This window comes from Bubalus kerabau, chromosome X (assembly GCF_029407905.1).
Source record: "Bubalus kerabau isolate K-KA32 ecotype Philippines breed swamp buffalo chromosome X, PCC_UOA_SB_1v2, whole genome shotgun sequence".
In the NCBI taxonomy this organism is placed as follows: domain Eukaryota; kingdom Metazoa; phylum Chordata; class Mammalia; order Artiodactyla; family Bovidae; genus Bubalus; species Bubalus kerabau.
In genome coordinates this window covers 80,357,444-80,380,329 of record NC_073647.1, presented here as the reverse complement: position 1 = coordinate 80,380,329, position 22,886 = coordinate 80,357,444, and the positions used below count along the sequence as shown (strand labels likewise).

The window sequence follows — 22,886 nt, the reverse complement described above, 5'->3', positions numbered from 1 at the left end:
AACTCTCTTGCTTTTTCCATGATCCAGTGGATGTTGGCAATTTGATCTCTGGTTCCTCTGCCTTTTCTAAAACCAGCTTGAACATCTGGAAGTTCACGGTTCACATACTGCTGAAGCCTGGCTTGGAGAATTTTGAGCATTACTTTACTAGCGTGTGAGATGAGTGCAGTTGTGTGGCAGTTTGAGCATTCTTTGGCATTGCGTTTCTTTGGGATTGGAATGAAAACTGACCTTTTCCGGCCCTGTGGCCACTGCTGAGTTTTCCAAATTTGCTGGCATATTGAGTGCAGCACTTTCACAGCATCATCTTTCAGGATTTGAAATAGCTCAACTGAAATTCCATCACCTCCACTAGCTTTGTTTTTAGTGATGCTTTCTAAGGCCCACTTGACTTATTCCAGGATGTCTGGCTCTAGGTGAGTGATCACACCATCATGATGATCTGGCTCATGAAGATCTTTTTTTGTACAGTTCTTCTGTATATTCCTGCCACCTCTTCTTAATATCTTCTGCTTCTGTTAGGTCTATACCATTTCTGTCCTTTATCGAGCCCATCTTTGCATGAAATGTTCCCTTGGTATCTCTAATTTTCTTGGAATAAAGCCTTAGATCTTTGTAATCTGGTTTGCTCTTTGAACTGGCTTGAAAATAAAACACATTTCACATATTGTATCTATTGCAGTTGCATAATAATATAAGGTTGGTGCAAAAGTAACTGTGGTTTTGCTTTGTTGAATTTTACTGTTTGATACTGGAATACATTCTTAAATAAATGTGCTTATGTTATACATCATTTTAGGGCATATTTCCTGCGTTATGTTTTTTTTTGTTGTTGTTTTGTTTACCAACTGAGCTGTCAGTGAAGCCCAATGACTTATTACTTTCTGTTTATTTTATATGTATTTTAGAATATGGAAATGATGTTAGAAAAAGGCAAATTTGAGGGATTTTTTAAAATGTATTTATTTTTTAATTGAAGGATAATTGCTTTACAGAATTTTGCTGTTTTCTATAGAACATCAACATGAATCAGCAATAGCTGTACATATGTCGCCTCCCTCTTTTCTTATTCAAGTTCAAAATGGGTAGTAAAGCAGCAGAGACAATTCACATCATCAATAACACATATGGCCCAGGAACTGCTAATGAGCATACAGGGCAGTGGTGGTTCAAGTAGTTTTGCAAAGGAGATGAGAAACTTGAAGATGAGGAGCACAGTGGCCAGCCACTGGAAATTGACAATGACCAACTCAGAGTCTTCATTGATCATCCTCATATGAGGAGTTGCTGAAGAAATCAACATGTACCATTCTACAGTCATTTAGCATTTAAAGCAAATTGGAAAGATAAAAAACCTCAATAAGCCAGTGCCTCATGAGCTGACTGAAAAAAAAAAAAAAAATTGCTTTCAAGTTTCGTCTTGTCTTATTCAATGCATCAGCAAACCATTTCTTCATTGGATTGTGCCGTGCAACGAAAAGTGGGTTTTCTACAACGACCAGCGATGATCAGCTAAGTGGCTGCACAGAGGTGAAACTCCAAAGCACTTCTCACAGCCAAACTTCCATCAAAAAAAGGTCACGGTCACTGTTTGGTGGTCCGCTGCCAGTCTGATCTGCTACAGCTTTCTCAATTCCAGCAAAAACCATTACATCTGAGAAGTATGCTCAGCAAATCAATGAGATGCACCAAAAACTGCAACGCCTGCAGCAAGCATTGGTGCACAGAAAGGGCCTAATTCTTCATGACATCACCCTATGCTTCATAAGTTGAATAAATTGGGCTACAAAGTTGTGCCTCATCTGCCATATTCACCTGACCTCTCACCAACAGACTACTGCTTTCTCAAGCATCTCGACAACTTTTTTTGGGGGGAAACGGTTCCATAACCAGCAGGAGGCAGAAAATGCTTTCAAAGAGTTCGTGGAATCCTGAAGCATGTATTTTTACATTACAGGAATAAACAAACTTATTTCTCATTTGCAACAATGTATTGATTGTAATGGTTCCTATTTTGATGAATAAAGATGTGTTTGAGCCTAGTTATAACTGGCTTAAAATTCACAGTCGGAAATTGCAATTAATTTTTCACCAATGTTAATATATTGGTTCCAAAGAGATGGGTTAAGAATCGTTTTGAATGCTCCTTAAAGTCAGTTAATACAATCACACAGTGTTACCTTTCAATGTAATCAAACTAAAATTTCAGCTCTAAACATGGACTTATTTCAAATATCACTGGACTTAACTTGAATATCACTCTTGCCCTATACGTAGTCAGTCACCTTTCACTCTAATACAAGTTATTAGAATTATTTTAAGACTTGGAATAGTACATATATATCTGGAATAGTTACTTGAGGAGAAAATGATTGGGTAAGTTTCTGTACCTACCTATGATGATAATCTAGTATCTGAATTAGTTAGCATGGAAGAAGTGAAGGTGCTCAGTTGTGTGCGACTCTTTGCGATTCCATGGACTATAGCTTACCAGGCTCCTCTGTCCTTGGAACTTCCCAGGCAAGAGTACTGGAGTGGGTTGCCATTTCCTTCTCCAGGGGATCTTTCTGATCTGAGGATTGAACCTAGGTCTCCTACATTGCAGGTAGACGCTTTACCCTCTGAGCCACAAGGGAAGCCCATAGTTAGTATGGAAGGGTGCTATTATATAAAGTAGAAACTCCAACTGTGTAATCTGGGTAGCCAATATAATACTAATATATTCATGAGAGTGACCATAAATCCTCTAGCATCACACTTAAGTGTAATATAAGTTTTAGTAAGAGGTTAATCTCAAATTAAAAGAGTTTTTCTGTCAAAACCTAAGGAATAATGCAGGCAAGGACACAAAAGCATTCCATTGTTTTATTAACAACAGTGCTCACTGATCTGTGAATAACCTGGAAAAAAATGAAGAGTATTGAGTTATTTTACCAATCTATCCATCCATCACCAGAGAACAGGTTTCAAAATGATGGATTATATCACCACCTTGCAGTTTATCGCACACAACATTCTCTCCTCAAGGGAAAAACAAACAGGTGATCATACAGACATCATCACGTTTACACTCTACATTATGTATCATCTCCATGCCAATATCAACTATTAACTAGAAGGAAAACTGTTTTGAAAACCACATACAAAAGATTCAGAAAATTAGGTATGTCACTGTTTAGTTTACCCTCTAGTATTATACAGTTTATAAAAATTCTGTTCAAACAATAGTTCTCAAACTTCATAGAGACAAGCTTTCTTGTCTAGTTAATTTACTCCACAATGCTATTCTAATAAAGACAGCTCTCAATTGAAATTGTACATTTCAGTGGTTCCTAACATTTTTAAGTGGTGATACACTACTTGAGACACTGACAGAAACTAGGAACCTTCTAAAAATGCAGCTATGCACATTACACACACAAAATTTGGCATGCAATTTCAGGTTGTTTACCCCAAAATTCCTGAAACCTAGGTGATTTATTCCAGGCACTTGGTGCCAGGTTAAGGACCCATGAATTTGAAGAACTCCTATTATTATACCCAGCCTTCCACTGCTGTCTATTTAAGCTAAGCTATGTATTTTTAAGATGATGGCTATAAGTTGTCTTATGTTATAATTCAAGATGGCCAAATTAAAAAAAAAAAATAACAGGATTGTTATTACTGGTATTCTTTAAATGTGTAGATTGAAAAAAGGGGAAAGAAAATACAATGTGATTATTGTTAACAGATGATGGGATTTAGTTAATTATAATAATAAATAGTAATACTTCTGTTTCTGTTTTCCAAAAATTCTGCACATAAAATTACATTTCTTAAATAATAAAGACATAATTTCATGAAGTATGATGACACCAACAACAGAAAAATGATTAAATAAATTATGGCACATAGGTCCATATACCAGAGAACTATTCAGACCCTTACATTTTAAGTATACATATATATACATGTTCATACATAGACATCTGGGAAGATATGCAACTAACTTAACAATGGTAGAATTCAAGGTAGGAAACAGGACTTCCATTTCTTTATAAAAGTGAGTGTGTGTGTGTCTTTTCTTTCTTTTTTTTTTTTTTTTTTCAGTATTTTCTTTTTTTCCCTAACTACTAAAAATGTTATATGTTACCCAAGAATTTGTTTTTCAGTGGATATCTAACATCTCCTGACAGGTACTTTGCTAAATGACCTACATGAATTACTCCATTGATCCAAGTGCCAAGAGATTTTGAACTGCTCTGTTCTTTAAAGAATTTTTACATAGTTCCAGATCATAGAATCAAAAATTGAGAAGTAAGATTTATTCTTCCTGCTTATCAACATTTAGCTAGAGTAGACTACTCCAAATTATATACTGAGTTGGACTAAATCAGTACTTCTCAAATAGGCATTATTTTGCCCTCAGGGACATTTGGCAACATCTGGAGATATTTTCATCTGTCACAAGTAGGTAGGTGAAGGTGGTGGCATCCAGTGCGTAGAAGCCAGAGATGCTGCTATACATCCTAAAATGCACAGGTCAGCTCTTACATCACAGCAAAAATTACCCTGTCAAAAAAGTCAACAATACTTTAATTAAGAAACTCTGGCCTAAACCAACAGCCTCTGGAAAAATTACGTATCTCACAGAAATGGACCATGTTCAATGACAGGGTAGGGTCAGACCACTAATGGTTCTTGGCACAGATTGAAGCCAAATCTTCTTGATCTTTCTAGATGGGTTAAGAGAGCAGTCTGAGATTTCTATAACTTCCTAAGTGTCATCTGTGCACCTTGATTAAATTAATTTCACATCATATCTATTTAGGCTCCTTCAAATAATTTCTGGGTACTGATGACATTCATTCTTACATTGCACATTCTGGAACCTTATGAAATATATTTTCTTATTCTTTAACTGGTCCATGAGTGTGCATTTTCTTTTCTTTCCTCAACTACAGTAAACACTACTGACACTGCCATCAAAGTCTATGTCATATTCTTTTTCATATATATCCACTACACCTAGGAGATTACTAAGCAGAGAACAGATGCTTAAAACTAGCTGTTGAATTAAATGGGAAGAAATGAAAATAATCAAGCTAACAACAAATGACACAGATACTTCATCGCAAACTTTCTGTCTCTTTAACTAAATCTTTCTTGTTGATTAGAATTAGGCACAGAGAGCAATTCACCTAGTTGCTTCCTCTTCAGCAGTGTTCCCTAAACAAGCAGCATCAACATCTGGATATATGTTAGAATGCAAATTTCCAGGCCCCATTTCAGATCTGCAAGTCAGAAACTCTAGGTATGAGACACAGTAATCTTTTAAATTCTGACATTAAGTGAAAGCTTGAGAAACTCAGCTCTATGAGTCCTTTAACACACAATCTTTGCAGCAATTCATATATACTAACTACTCACTCAACTTATCCATCAAATACTTAATGAATGACTAATACATACCAGGCATTGCACTGGGGCAATTTTGTATAACTTCCTAACATCAGAGTTTTAAAAAATTATTATTATAATTTTGTAGGCACAAGTCTAGCCAGTTGATTAAACTAGGGTCAGAAAACCTGCCACCTACTTCTGTAAATAAACTTTTTTTGAAACACAGCCATGTCCATTCTTTTACATATTGTCTAAGACTGCAAATAGTTTCAACCAAACCATATGGCTTGCAAAGGCTAAACTATTTACAATCTGACCCTGTACAGAAAAAGTTTGCTGACCCACTGGATTACAACACAAATCTGGCTCAGTGCCTAATTTGGTTTCATATTTGCCTTCGTGGCATTCTAAAACAGCCTCAATAGCAAGAGAAGTGATAATTATCACAATCATAGTAAGAGTAATAACACCTAATACTTCCGTAGTATTTACTAAGACTAGTTTAAGCACTTTCTAGATACTAATTCATTTTAAACCTCAGAACTTATGAAGTAGATACTGTCATTATTATCCCCATGGAAAAAAAAATGAAGAAATGGAAGCACAGAGAGGTTAAAGAACTTTCCCAATTATACACAGCTAGTAAATGGTGAAAACAGGATTTGGCCCCTTGGTCTGGCTCTAAAATGTACACTCTGGTTCAGTGCACTAAACTTACCTCTCCTTAACACCACTAGAACACAGATATCTGCTTTCACCTACCCAAAGAGGTACCTGTAAATAACAGTTCCAATAGCAGTATTTTCCAAGTTTTCCTATATCTCTCTGGTCTTTAGAGCTAAGAAGCACCTTGGCTATTCATTATTTAGAGCCTCTTCTTTTTATAAGCTCTTAAGGAATGATTATCTGATTAAAATAAAAAAAAGCTATTTTTTTCTACAAAACTCCAAACAATGGTTCTCAACCCTTGTTATTAAGGTCATGGATGCCTATGAAAATTCGATGAAATTATGCATACTTTATATTTTATAAAGATATACGTATAATCTGCTATGTATAAATTCCAAAGTTAAGTGCACCTTAAGTTAAGAACCTTATCATATTTCAATGCAGTTCTATTCAGCTGCAGTGTTGCAAAACGAAAAATGTGTAGTGATCCACTATGAAAATATTTCTTACTTAACCATAGGAACTATATACTCAATGTTCAATAAATTAATCCATTTCATTTTAATTCACTCTGGCCATTTTTGAACATTTAATTTCAAATATTGAAGGCTTGATTCAATAATCAAGCTTTACACTAACACACACATACACACACTGCACTTGTCAAATATACAGTTAGACACAGGGCCAGATTTTGTACCTAGTTGTATCATGGAGTTCTACTTGTGACACTGTGGGAGGAAATCAAGAGGATTTAGAGCATAAAACAGATCAATGCTAACTAGTCCCAAAAATGTGTAAAACACAATGGCTACCTGTCAGGAAGCATTTAACAAGAGGCTTCCTGTGTGCTCTTTTGGATCTGTCAGGAATCCTCTGTCATTTCTTAACTCCTGAATATTCAGGAATTAAGAGGAGTTGGCAAACCGCTCCCGGGGCTGAGGAATACATGCATTTGCTTCCTTAGTTTTTCCATACGGTGATAAGTAACTATTTATGATCCTTTTCCTTTTTATGAACCATACGGTAAAAGTGATTATTTACAACCCTCTATTTTTGATATAGATTGCCTTATGATAATTTGTAAGTCTGGACTTTTGATTTTTATCTTTGCTGAAAATAGCTATCTTTTAAGACAATATATATACCCACACTATGTTGAATAAAACACCTTTGCTCCATGAGAGCTTGGGTCCCTGTGTCTTTATTTCTCTCTCTCTTTCAGGTTAATTCTTTGAAGCGCAGAAGCCCGCTGAGCTCACTTTCTTGCCCGGGCTTCTAAGACCTCTCGAGAAAGCACACTGTGCCTTCACCCCCTCGAGAGGGCGCCTGGTGCCTATGTGAAGTAGTGCAAGCTCCGTGTCAAGAGCTTTATTGGTTTCCTGTGTAAACCAAGGAATATCACCCTCTTTCTCTCCTCTCTCTTTTACTTTCTTATCGTCAACTCCGGACAACCAGGTTCCAGTCCATTAAAGGACATCAGCAGCTACCAGGCTTATCTGCATTCAGTCAGTTCAGTTCAGTTCAGTTCAGTCGCTCAGTCGTGTCCAACTCTTTGCGACCCCATGAATCACAGCACACCAGGCCTCCCTGTCCATCACCAACTCCTGGAGTTCACTCAGACTCACATCCATCGAGTCAGTGATGCCATCCAGCCATCTCATCCTCTGTCGTCCCCTTCTCCTCCTTCCCCCAATCCCTGCCAGCATCAGTCTTTTCCAATGAGTCAACTCTTTGCATGAGGTGGCAAAAGTACTGGAGTTTCAGCTTTAGCAACATTCCTTCCAAAGAAATTGCAGGACTGATCTCCTTCAGAATGGACTGGTTGGATCTCCTTGCAGCCCAAGGGACTCTCAAGAGTCTTCTCCAACACCACAGTTCAAAAGCATCAATTCTTCGGCGCTCAGCCTTCTTCACAGTCCAACTCCCACATCCTTACATGACCACAGGAAAAACCATAGCCTTGACTAGACGGACCTTTGTTGGTAAAGTAATGTCTTTGCTTTTGAACATGCCATCTAGGTTGGTCATAACTTTCCCTCCAAGGAGTAAGTGTCTTTTAATTTCATGGCTGCTGTCACCATCTGCAGTGATCTTGGAGCCCAAAAAAATAAAGTCTGACACAGTTTCCACTGTTTCCCCATCTATTTCCCATGAAGTGATGGGACCAGATGCCATGATCTTCGTTTTCTGAATGTTGAACTTTAAGCCAACTTTTTCACTCTCCTCTTGCACTTACATCAAGAGGCTTTTGAGTTCCTCTTCACTTTCTGCCATAAGGGTGGTGTCATCTGCATATCTGAGGTTATTGATATTTCTCCCAGCAATCTTGATTCCAGCTTGTGCTTCTTCCAGCCCAGCGTTTCTCATGATATACTCTGCATATAAGTTAAATAGGTAGGGTGACAATATACAGCCTTGATGAACTCCTTTTCCTATTTGGAACCAGTCTGTTGTTCCATGTCCAGTTCTAACTGTTGCTTCCTGACCTGCATATAGGTTCCTCAAGAGGCAGGTCAGGTGGTCTGGTATTCCCATCTCTTTCAGAAATTTCCACAGTTTATTGTGATCCACACAGTCAAAGGCTTTGGCATAGTCAATAAAGCAGAAATAGATGTTTTTCTAGAACTCTCTTGCTTTTTCCATGATCCAGCGGATGTTGGCAATTTGATCTCTGGTTCCTCTGCCTTTTCTAAAACCAGCTTGAGCATCTGGAAGTTCACAGTTCACGTACTGCTGAAGCCTGGCTTGGAGAATTTCGAGCAGTACTTTACTAGCGTGTGAGATGAGTGAAATTGTGCGGAAGTTTGAGCATTCTTTGGCATTGCATTTCTTTGGGATTGGAATGAAAACTGACCTTTTCCAGTCCTGTGGCCACTGCTGAGTTTTCCAAATTTGCTGGCATATTGAGTGCAGCACTTTCACAGCATTAGTATTTATCAAATGCATGCATACAAGTTATAGGGGTGTGGGGGAGATCGATTTGTTCATGGTCTGTTTTTCCTTTATCAATTAGGTAAATTTGGGAAGTTGAAATAATTGCTTTATTCATCTAAACTGGTATTATCTATTGCACATAGAATTGGAACATGTTTCTAGAACAATGTAAAAATAGCCCTTATTCTCTTCTGCCTTTTTTTGAAGGGGTAGTGATTATGTACTGACAGTGAGAGGAGAAATCATAGCAAATTACTACTTGTTAAACAATGAATACTTAAAAATCCCCCAAAATAACAATATTTGCATTAACTTTCTTCTTTTTTTTTTTTTTTTCCAGAAAATGTTGTTTGAAGACACACTACATAAGAAGATAATTGTGAAGACTGAATATCAGGATATGTGGATTCTAGCCTCACCGTCTTTTTATGTTAACTTTCCTCATTTGTAAAATTAGACAACCAGTCAAAACAATTTAAAAGCATTCTTCCAACTTAAATTTTTTCTGTTCCATAACTAGCAGCATAGTAGGGAGAATTTTACAAGAAGATGGATTAAGGAGAATGCTGTTGAGGAGGAAGAAATGTACTGTCAAAGAACCTAGATCCATAACCTAGTCCACACTTCGGTGAAGGGGAAAGAACATTGGAAGCAGACACTAAAAAGCACCTCAAGCGTTGCTCTTTCTGACAACATGCAGTTTAAGTCATAAACTCATAAAATTTTCCATCAGTATAATCTTTGGTCAATTTTAAGTCTTCTCTTAGTTTTCAAATATGTTTACCCAGTTTAGCAAACATCTCTTAGATTTCTGAAAATTCTCTGAATAAAAAAAAAATTGGTTATTACAGAATAAAATAAGCAGGTTACTTTGGTCTGAAAGATGTTTTGTACTATGAGTTCTCCAAACGGAACAATACAATATTCAGTAAAGCATATATTTTGATCTTTGACTTTAGACTAAAGAAGATATTTTCTTAAAGCAGAAGAAAAAGACAAAGCAATATAAAATGTCTTACATTGTATATTAAAAAACAAATTCCATGTTTATAACAAAATCATAGTAGTATCTATGTGGCCTATTTGGGGCATCATTCTTTCTGCCATTACTGACTGAATGTATCAAATGGGAGATTTCCTTTCCTGTCATTCTGTGCTATTCCTATAATCTTGAGCAAGTTACTTATGTTTTGGACCTTTGGTGTTCTGTCAGTCTCTTTTTATTAAAAAAAAAAGCTATAAGTTAATCAAGGTGTGCTGAAAATTTCCTGAGGTAGATGGCACATCTATTCAATTTTCCACATACAATATTCAGGAAAATGCCATTTGAAGGCAAATACGTGATACCAAGTATTCAGTGGTGATTTTACACACACACACACACACACACACACACAATTTACATTACATGTTAAATGTAAAATGGACTCTTTCTTTATGTTTTAACAATCTCACTACATTAAAGCAGAAAAAGAAATAAAAGATAAAATCTAGGCTGAAACCTGAAGAACCAAAGGCTGAATTATCCAGTAAACTATCAGTTAAATACTCTCTCTTTACAAAAAACAAGTAACAATCTCTGGGCAGTCTAGGTTTATTTATTAAAAAAATTTTTAAATGTAGTTTTTTAGGTCCCATAGATACTGCTTTATTTCATACATTATAAAAACATGACACAGTATATGAAACCTATTTAGAGCTAGAAAGTAGCTCTAAAGGCTACTATGCTACCAACCACACAGATAGCAGAAATAAATTACTTGATTAGGGCTTAAAAAGGACTTCTGTCTGTAAGATAAAGTGTGTGAGAGTTTAAAAACCTGTATACTGCATACATATCCTGCCCAATGTGCCAAAAAAAATTATCAACCAACTAATATACAGTAGGGGAAATTCTATGGCTTGCTAGACTGGAAAAATATATAGGTTTCAATGACTTTTCTTCTAGTATGGTCCAATTTATGTATCTTGACACATTAATGGGTAGTAGGTAGTACAATAAATAAGCTTCATTTTCTTTGGTGGAAAAAAAAAAAAAAAACTACCGATTTAAATTGATAAAAACCTCAAAGGGCGTTTATTCATGGAAGTTATCTCTAGTAGTTAAAGTATTATATGTTTATGCAGAATACATTCAAAATGCAAAGATATGACTTACAAAAGTCTTTGAATCCTTCACATAAATATGCATGTATGTCATTTATAACAGTAGCCTTGATGAGAACACACTGTAACTGGCTGTGAGAAATGCTTAAGAGGGTTATATTAAAACAGAGTACAGAATGGTGGTTAGAAATCACAAAACAGGTGACACCTAATTCTGATAACCTAGTGATAAAAAGTGCTGACTATGATGTATAGATGGCGATAGTGTTAGTACAGAACAATATTTATATGAAATTATAAAGCATTATGCAAGGAATCAAATATAAGATTAAAAGTTAATATCCCTAGGCCAAGTAAATGCATTTTTTAAATTTATAACCACACAGATTCATATATATAATATGTAAAAACTCAGAGTTGCCTTGATTACCACAGAATCACCCAAAAGTTTAATATACTACTTCAAACATAAGTCTTTTGTTGTTGTCGTTAATATCATATACCATTTAATTATATCATTCTTTGAAATCTGAATTCACTTCAAATTGGAGAGAGTGAGATATAATTTTTACAACAAACATTAAATATGAACCACATACAAAATTCTGAGCTAGGCTCTGCAGAGGATAAAAAGATATAGAGGGCTGAAAAATATATATATTGAGAAGATTACAATCATCTTTGGGAAAAAATGTTTTGTCTAAAAAAATTCAACACGTAAGAATCTCATTCAAATTTTTTATCAGTACAGGACAAACAAAACTTTTAAATGTCTTTTCTCTTAAAAACAACAAGTAAACAAAAACTACATAAAGATTTACAAATGTATAAATTAGGAAATGAAATATAGGGATTCTGTGATAAAATAAGAATGAGGTTAAATATTCTATTTTCATAAAGTGTTGCTAAGGAAGCCAGTGAGCTTCCACTCACTCCCCAGTGATCTGTTCATTCTGTCCCTATACCTTATCCTAAAGCTGTGTAGGAGTAAGTGGCAAGTGGGAACACAAGATAAAGTATTGTGTCTCCTTTTGAATTAGGCAATGCCATAGGAAGAAGAAAAGAATGACTAAGAAATCCACGTGTGTCCATCCTTAGTAGCTCAGTCGTGTCTGACTTTTTGTGATCCCATGGACTATAGACTGCCAGGCTATTCTATCCATGGGGATTCTCCAGGCAAGAATACTGGAGTAAGTTGCCATGCCCTCCTTGAGGGGATCTTCCCAACCCAGGGATCAAACCCAGGTCTCCCACATTGCAGGTGGATTCTTTATCATCTGAACCAGGGAAGCCCAAGAATACTGGAGTGAATAGCCTATCCCTTCTCCAGAGGATCCTCCTGACCTAGGAATAGAACTGGGGTCTCTTGCATAGTAGGTGGATTCTTTACCAGCTGAGCTAGAAGGGAAGCCCAAGAAACCCACAGAACTCCCCTATTAGTTTTAACTGATAGGAAGAAGTCTGGTCCTGGGGGACATGACACTCCCTGTTCATCCCTACTTTGGCAAGCAACTGGAGGAGGAAGAACTTGTCTGGAAATACAAAGACCTATCTTTCAGAATGAAGTTACTTTCAAATTCATAACCTTCTTACCACCATAAACAAAATCACACAGTTAAGAAATGAAGATTTGAGAATACCTACTTCCAGTAGTATATTCAACTAGATACTGTGAAGGGACCCCTATTACTAACAAAAAACTATTTCTTACATTAAATATAATTTTTATTGCATTGCTGAGACTGAAGGAAATAAGAGAAATATCCAGAGGAAATCCCCAACCCCAAACATACATAGGCACAGTACAAATCTTGAGCTGAACTCAAAGTTTTGAGCAACAAACACTGCAATTAAAAAAAAAAAAAAAAAAAAGTCACATTGTCTGTATCAGTATGAGAGCTCTATCTGCAGTTCCTTTATTAAGCAAAGACCCCATGAAGGGAGTCAGCATGGTCTCAAGTCTTACTGCCTTCTGGCTGAAGCAAAAGACAAATAATCCTTAAAGGAAAGCATCCTTAATTTGGGCCCCCAGATTTCCACAGATTAAAATCAATCAAATACAAATTCTCAATCAAAAATAAGCATGACAAAAGGAAATGAATCATTAATATAAATCAACAGAAACAACACATGGCAGAACATAAAATATCTGTATATGAAAGAAATGAACAAGCAAAAGAGAATATCAAACAATGACAAGGAAGACATCGTGGGGGAGAAGCAGAACTTCTAAAAATGAAGGGTAAAAATATTGAAGTAAAAAAAAAGAATTAAATTGCAGATTAGTTACAAGTGAAGAGAACTAATAAAATGGAAAATAGACCTATATAAAGTACTAAGAATGTAGCAGGAAGGATAAGGAAATAGAAAATATGAAAAAGAAATTAAACAATATGGAAGGGATAATGCTAGGTTTTAAAACATATCTATTTGTGGTTCCAAAAAGGTGAAAATGGAAACAGAGGACAAAAACAAATTTGCAAGATACTGACTGATAGTTTTCTACAATAAAAAATGACAATTCACAGACAGAGGAAATAAATACAGTTATTTGAGCCATGTGGAATTATAGGTTGAAAAGTTTTAATATTGTTAATTTCATATGGTTTGACCTAAGAGAAAATAGATAACATTTATAAAGAAATGACAATTAAGGAACATAAAACTTTTCAATGGCAAAAAAGGAACTCAAATTTTAAAGTACTAAGAGCCAACCTAGAACTCTTTAGCTAACAAATATCCACTCAAGACAAAAAGGGGAAAAAAAAAGTTATTTTCATGTACACACAAACTAGAAAGCATTAACTACTCAGAGCATAAACTAGAAGAATTTTTTAAATTATATACTTCAGAATAAAGGAACACACTCCTGTTAATCGCATTTACCCTGCTTGATAAAAGACAGAGATTGTCAGATGGAATTTAAAAAAAAAAATGTTAATAGTCTCCTATTAAGAGCTCTAAATTTAGTTGAAAAAATGAAGGGAAGGAGAAAGGTATAATAGGCAAATACTAAAAAGTTGGAGTAGCTACTTGATATTAGACAAAATACACTTTAATGGAAAATGTACTATTAGGCATGGAGAAACCAGACTATGCAAAATATTAAATTCATCAGAAATATTAAACTGGAAACATATATGATCTTAATAAATTGACTCAAAATAAATATAAAATAAAAACTGATAGAATTACAGGGAGAAATTGATAAATCAAAAATCATAATGGGAGATTTCAAAACATTTCACTTTATTATTGACAAAGATAAACACTTCAATAAAGTAATGTTTGAAAATTACAACTCAAAGCCTTACTTGTCAGACTTAAAAACCAATAATTAGAGAACCCTATAAGCAGAATTGGAGAAGGCGATGGCACCCCACTCCAGTGTCCTTGCTTGGAGAATCCCAGGGATGGCGGAGCCTGGTGGGCTGCCATCTATAGGATCGCACAGAGTCAGACACAACTGAAGTGACTTAGCAAATAAGCAGAATATATTAAGAAGACGTGGCAAGAATACACAGAAGAACTGTACAAAAAAGATCTTCATGACCCAGAAAATCATGATGGTGTGATCTCTCACCTAGAGCCAGACATCCTGGAATGTGAAGTCAAGTGGGCCTTAGAAAGCATCACTATGAACAAAGCTAGTGGAGGTGATGGAATTCCAGTTGAGTTATGTCAAATCCTGAAAGATGATGCTGTGAAAGTACTGCACTCAATACGCCAGCAAATTTGGAAAACTCAGCAGTGGTCACAGGACTGGAAAAGGTCAGTTTTCATTCCAATCCCAAAGAAAGGCAATGCCAAAGAATGCTCAAACTACCGCACAATTGCACTCATCTCACACGCTAGTAAAGTAATGCTTAAAAATCTCCAAGCCAGGCTTCAGCAATACGTGAACCATGAACTTCCAGATGTTCAAGCTGGTTTTAGAAAAGGCAGAGGAACCAGAGATCAAATTGGCAACATCTGCTGGATCATCGAAAAAGCAAGATAGTCCCAGAAAAACATCTATTTCTGCTTTATTGACTATGCCAAAGCCTTTGACTGTGTGGATCACAAAAACTGGAAAATTCTTCAAGAGATGGGAATACTTGACCACCTGACCTGCCTTTTGAGAAACCTGTATGCAGGTCAGGAAGCAACAGTTAGAACTGGACATGGAACAACAGACTGGTTCCAAATAGGAAAAGGAGGACGTCGAGGCTGTATATTGTCACCCTGCTTATTTAACTTATATGCAGAGTATATCATGAGAAACGCTGGGCTGGAAGAAGCACAAGATGGAATCAAGATTGCCGGGAGAAATAACAATAACCTCAGATATGCAGATGATATCACCTTAATGGCAGAAAGTGAAGAGGAACTAAAAAGCCTCTTGATGAAAGTGCAAAAGGAGAGTGAAAACATTGGCTTAAAGCTCAACATTCAGAAAACGAAGATCATGGCATCTGGTCCCATCACTTCATGGGAAATAGATGGGGAAAGAGTGTTAGACTTTATTTTGGGGGGCTCCAATATCACTGCAGTTGGTGATTGCAGCTAAGAAATTAAAAGATGCTTACTCCTTGGTAGGAAAGTTATGACCAACCTAGATAGCATATTCAAAAGCAGAGAGATTACTTTGCCAAAAAAGGTCCGTCTAGTCAAGGCTATGGTTTTCCCAGTGATCGTGTATGGATGCGAGAGTTGGACTGTGAAGAAAGCTGGGCACGGAAGAATTGATGCTTTTGAATTGTGGTGTTGGAGAAGACTCTGGAGAGTCCCTTGGACTACAAGGAGATCCAACCAGTCCATTCTAAAGGAGACCAGTCCTGGTTGTCCCTTGGAAGGACTGATGCTAAAGCTGAAACTCCAATACTTTGGCCACCTCATGCGAACAGCTGACTCATTGGAAAAGGTTCTAATGCTGGGAGGGATTGGGGGCAGGAGGAGAAGGGGACGACAGAGTATGAGATGGCTGGATGGCATCACTGACTCGATGGACGTGAGTCTGAGTGAACTCCAAGAGTTGGTGATGGACAGGGAGGCCTGGCATGCTGTGGTTCATGGGGTCGCAAAGAGTCAGACACAAGTGAGCAACTGAACTGAACTAAATACCCCACTCACACCTATGGATAGATCAACCAAACAGAAAATTAACAAGGAAACACAAGTTTTAAATGATAAAATGGACCACTTAGACCTATATATATAACATTAATATATATTACATAATATAACGTGTAATATGTTAATAAATATAAAACACATATTAATATATATATATATATATATATATATATATATATATATATATATATTATATACAGGGTATTTCACCCCCAAAATATGAATCTCACCTTTTTCTCAACTGCACATGGGACATTCTCCAGGATAGATCACATCCTGGACCATAAATCAAGCATTGGTAAATTTGAAAATATGGAAATTATTTCAAGCATCTTTTCTGATCACAATGCAGTAAGGTTAGACATCAACTACAGGAGAAAATACGACTAAAAATAAAAATATATGGAGGATAAACAACATGCTTCTGAATAACCAACAGATCACAAAAGAAATCAAAATGAAGATCAAAATATACATAGAAACAAATGAAAATGAAAACACAACAATCCAAAATCCTAATGGATTCAGTAAAAGCAGTGCTAAGAGGGGTGTTCATAGCTATACATGCCTACATCAAGACAGAAGAGAAACATCAAATAATAACACTAAAGGCCAACATCACTGATAAACATAGATGCAAAAATCTTCAACAAAATTCTAGCCTACAGAACCAAAGACCATATTAAAAAGATCATATAGCATGATCAAGTGGGCTTGATTCCAAGGATGCAAGGATTCATCAGTATTCACAAATCAATCAATCTGTTACACCATATTAACAAATTGAAAGATACAAACCATATGATAAATTGAACAGATGCAGACAAAGCCTTTAACAAAACTGAACACCCATTTATGATGAAAAATCTCCAGAAAGCAGGCTTAGAAGGCACATATCTTAACATAATAAAAGCCATATATGACAAACCAATAGCAAACATTATCCTCAATGGGGAAAAACTGAAAGCATTTCCTCTAAAATCAGGAACAAGACAAGGGTTCCCATTCTAACTACTACTATTCAACAGAGTTTTGGAAGTCCGAGTCACAGCAAACAGAGAAGGAAAAGAAATAAAGGAATCCAGAATGGAAAAGAAGAAGAAAATCTCTCACTGTTTGCAGATGACATCATCTTCTACATAGAAAACTCTAAAGAAAAAACCAGAAAATTACTAGACCTAATCAATGAATATAGTAAAGTTGCAGGATGTAAAATTAACACAGAGAAATCCCTTGCATTCCTCTACAATAATAATGAGAAAAGAGAAAGAGAAATTAAGGAAACAGTCCCATTCACAATTGCAAGAAAAAGAATGAAATATTTAAGAATAAATTTAATTAAAAAAAAAAAAGACCTGTATATAGAGAACTATAAAACACAGATGAAAGAAATCAAATATGACACAAATATATGGAGAAATATACCATGCTTGTGCATTGGAAGACTGAATATAGTGAAATGAGTATACTGCCCAAAGCAATCTATAGATTTAACACAATCCCTATCCAGCTACCAACAGTATTTTTCACAGAATTACAACAAACAATTTCACAATGTGTATGGAAACACAAAAACCCTCAAATAGCCAAAGCAATCTTGAGAAATAAGAATGGAACTGGAGCAATCAACCTGCCTGACTTCAGACTATAATACAAAGCTACAGTCATCAAGCCAGTATGGTACTGGCACAAAGAAAGACATATAGATCAATGGAACAAAATAGAAAACCCAGAGATAAATCTACATCCCTATGGACACCTTATCATTAACAAAGGAGGCAAGAATATACAATGGGGAAAAGACAATCTCTTTAATAAGTGATGCTAGGAAAACTGGACAACCACTTGTAAAAGAATGCCACTAAAACACTTTCTAAAACTCTACAGAAAAATAAACTCAAAATGGATTAAAGATTTAAATATAAGACCAGAACTATAAAACGCTTAGAGGAAAACATAGGCAAACCACGCTCCGACATGAATCACAGCAAGATACTCTATGACCTACCTCCCAGAGTAATGGAAATAAAAACAAAAATAAACAAATGGGACTTAATCAAATGCAAAAGCTTTGCACAGTGAAGGAAACTATAAGCAAGGTGAAAAGGTATCCTTCAGAATGGGAGAAAATAATAGCAAACAAAACAACTAACAAAGAATTAATCTCCAAAATATACAAGCAGCTCCTGCAGCTCAATACCAGAAAAATAAATGACCCAATCAAAAAGTGGGCCAAAGAACTAAGTAAACATTTGTCCAAAGAAGACATACACATGGCTAATAAACACATGAAAATATGCTCAACATCACTCATTATCAGAGAAATGGAAATCAAAACCAAAATGTGGTACCTACCATCTTATGCCAGTCAGAATGACTACCATCAAAAAGTATACAAACAATAAATGCTGGAGAAAAAAAGGAACCCTCTTACACAGTTGCTGGGAATGCAAACTAGTACAACCATTATGGAGAACAGGGTGGAGATTCCTTAAAAAAACTGGAAATAGAACTGCCATATGACCCAGTAATGCCACTGCTGGGCATACACACCAAGTAAATCAGAATTAAAAGAGACACACTGTACCCCAGTGTTCACTGCAGCACTATTTACAATAGCTAGGACATGGAAGCAACCTAGATGTCCATCAGCAGACTAATGGATAAGGAAGTAGTGGTACATACTCACAATGGTATACTACTCAGCTATAAAATAAGGAATGCATTTGAGTCAATTCTAATGAGGTGTATGTAACTGGAGCCTATTATACAAAGTGAAGTGAGAAAGAAAAACACCAATATAGTATATTAATGCATATATATGGAATTTAGAAAGATGGTAATGATGACCCTATATGCAATACAGCAAAAGAGACATACATGCCAGAACAGACTTCTGAAAACTGGTCAATGACCTGCAAAAGAATCAAACTAGAACACTTTCTAACACCATACACAAAATACAACTCAAAATGGGTTAAAGACCTAAATTTAAGACCAGAAACTATAAAACTCCTAGAGGAAAACATGGGCAAAACACTTACATAAATCACAGCAGGATCCTCTATGACCCACCTCCCAGAATAATGGAAATAAAAGCAAAAATAAACAAATGGGACCTAATTAAACTTAAAAGCTTATGTACAACGAAGGAAACTCTAAGCAAGGTGAAAGGACAGCCTTCAGAATGGGAGAATGTAACAGCAAACGAAGCACCTGACAAAGAATTAATCTCAAAAATATACAAGCAGCTCCTGCAGCTCAACTCCAGAAAAATAAACGACCCAATCAAAAATTGGGCCAAAGATCTAAACAGACATTTCTGCAAAGAAGACATACAGATGGCTAACAAACACGTGAAAAGATGCTCAACGTAACTTATCAGTGAAATGCAAATCAAAACCACAATGAGGTACAATCTCACGCCAGTCAGAATGGCTGCTATCAAAAAGTCTATAAACAATAAATGCTAGAGAGGGTGTGGAGAAAAGGGAACCCTTTTACACTGTTGGTGGGAATGCAAACTAGTACATCCACTATGGAGAAGTGTGGAGATTCCTTAAAAAACTGGAAATAGAACTGCCATACGACCCAGCAATCCCAGTGCTGGGCATACAAACCAAGGAAACCAGAATTGAAAGAGACATGTGTACCCCAATATTCATCGCAGCACTGTTTACAATAGTCAGGACATCTAAGTAACCTAGGGGGTCATCAGCAGACGAATGAATAAGAAAGCCGTGGTACATATACACAATGGAATATTACTCAGCTATTAAATATAATGCATTTGACTCAGTTCTAATGAGATGGATGAAACTGGATTCTATTATATAGACTGAAGTAAGTTAAAGAAAAACACCAATAGAGTATATTAACACATATATATGGAATTTAGAACGATTATAATGATGATCCTATATGCCAGACAGCAAAGGCGACACAGATGTAAAGAACAGACTTTTGGACTCTGTGGGAGAAGGCGAGGCTGGGATGATTTGAGAGAATAGCCCTGAAACATATATATTACCATATGTGAAATAGATCGCCAGTCAAGGTTTGATGCATGAGACAGGGTGCTTGGGGCCGGGATGACCCTGAGGGATGGGATGGGGAGGGGGGTGGGAGGGGGATTCATGATGGGGAACACATGTACATCCATGGCTGATTCATGTCAATGTATGGCAAAAACTACTACAATATTGTAAAGTAATCATCCTCCAATTAAAATAAATTAATTAATTAAAAAAAAGAAACCAGATGAACATGAACTCATAAGGCTTCAGCCTAAGAATTAGCAAGGGCAGAAGAGGGGAGGGGTGAGTTGAATAACAAATAGTATGACTGCATATACTAAATCTTGACTAAATTTCATTTTTGTCTTTCTAATTTTCATCTGTTATTCAAGTATCATTTTAAGAAGAGATAAGAAAACCAATGCCCATCTTACCTGCAGAAACACTGAGGGAGTTCTCCTTGACCATATAAAGGAAACAAAAATGGAGTGTTGCCATATCTCCCAAGAGAGTGAAGAAAGTTCTTAGTAGCTTTGAGACCATCTATGGTACTGCTGCCTGTCTCTGATGTCATTGCCATTGAGTGCAGAACAAAATATTGGAGGTTGGGGGTTAATTTTTGAGTTTTTAAATATTCAGAAAATGTAATTTCCTCATAGGCTATGAAAAGAAAGAAGAAAATTTATTAGTTACAATCAGAACCAAACTTCCATTTAAAACCACTGTACAAAAATTAGATCAAGTTTGCTTAAAACACTTAGCAAAGGAAACAGTTGGTGGTAGTATTACTACATTTTGGACCAAGACCATTGATTTTAGAGGGAAAAAAACTAGGAACAACGGCACTATCCTAACTGGATTGATGACACAATTTTTAAGTTTTAAATGATGATTCTGTGTTTAGTATTTTATTGATTCAAAAAATTAGAAAATCATTAAAGAATTCATTAACCATCACAACAGCTTTCCATGGTTGGCAATAATCTTACTTTACTATCAACTGCAGACTAATGTCAATGATTACACTTTGAAATATTAAATATAACTAATGGTAACTCTTTTGTGAAAACAATGATATTGTAGCACTTGAGTTTTTTTGAATTACTATTCCTTCCTAAAACGTGGAAAAATGAACTATGACTAAAAAGTAAAGAAACTAATTTCTGTATGGCTAGTGGTATCAATCCCACTGCCTTATAATCTCATCTCAAAATATAAGGATCCCCTAAATACTATTTCTTTAAACCAATAACAGAAAAAAATGTAACTGGACTGTTAGTGGAAGAGAAAAAATTTTGAGATTAATATAAACAAATAAAAACTATAAAAATTTAGAGAAAATATAAGTTTAAGCTACTATGGAGAAAAAAATCTGGCAGTAATAAATGGACTTGAAACTTTAAGAACAAGAGACTTTCAATATTCCATATAGTAAAAAAAAAAAAAAAAAATTGCTGTATTTCTCAATTTTGTAAGGGAATTGTCAGTATATCCCTATTTTGGATAACTTTTGCAGTTCAATGAACATTTAAGTGCAAAACTCTTAATACTAAAGTGGTGTATTCAACTTTCAACAAACTTTGAAGTAAGCAACAGGTCCCAGATCACAAAGTGAGATGGGGCAAAGCCAAGATTAGAAACCATATCTTCTCCTAATCCAGAAGATAACACCCACACAATCTAGCTTCCTTTTAACCAGTCAAAATAAATAATTCAATACTCTAAACAAAAGTGATCCTGGAGAAATGAATATACAAATCTCTAAATGACAGATATGTACCACTATATGCAAAATAGATAAACAACAAGGATATACTGTATAGCACATGGAAATATATGCAATACCTTTCAATAATCAAAAATGGAAGAAAACTCTGAAAAAGTATATATGTGTGTGTGTGTGTGTGTGTGTGTGTGTGTGTATAAAAAACCGAATCACTTTGCTGTACACCTGAAACTAACACAACATTGTAAATTAAATATATTGTTATTTTTTCAGTTCAGTTCAGTTGCTCAGTCGTGTCCGACTCTTTGTGACCCCAGGAATCGCAGCACGCCAGGCCTCCCTGTCCATCACCAACTCCCGGAGTTCACCCAGATTCACGTCAATCGAGTCAGTGATGCCATCCAGACATCTCATCCTCTGTCGTCCCCTTCTCCTCCTGCTCCCAATCCCTCCCAAAATCAGGGTCTTTTTCAATGAGTCAACTCTTCGCATGAGGTGGCCAAAGTACTAGAGTTTCAGCTTTATCATCATTCCTGTCAAAGAATACCCAGGGATGATCTCCTTCAGAATGGACTGGTTGGATATCCTTGCAGTCCAAGGGACTATCAAGAGTCTTCTCCAACACCACAGTTCAAAAGCATCAATTCTTCGGTGCTCAGCTTTCTTCAGTCCAACTCTCACATCCATACTTGACTACTGGAAAAACCATAGCCTTGACTAGATGGACCTTGGTTGGCAAAGTAACGTCTCTGTTTTTGAATATGCTACCTAGGTTGGTCATAACTTTCCTGCCAAGGAGTAAGCATCTTTTAATTTCATGGCTGCAATCACCATCTGCAATGATTTTGGAGCCCCAAAAAATAAAGTCTAACACTGTTTCCCCATCTATTTCCAATGAAGTGATGGGACCAGATGCCATGATCTTCATTTCCTGA

General features: G+C 36.0%; 1 protein-coding gene across 3 annotated transcripts in view; it reads right to left on the bottom strand.

Annotated features, from left to right (window-relative positions):
- Positions 1–22,886, bottom strand: part of CHM (CHM Rab escort protein) — a 239,441-nt gene that overhangs the window by 98,214 nt on the left and 118,341 nt on the right. For all 3 annotated transcript variants that reach the window (XM_055564939.1, XM_055564941.1, XM_055564940.1), the window contains exon 8: positions 20,660–20,885. In XM_055564939.1, the coding sequence (XP_055420914.1) occupies positions 20,660–20,885 (226 nt within the window). The remainder of the gene's footprint in view (positions 1–20,659; positions 20,886–22,886) is intronic.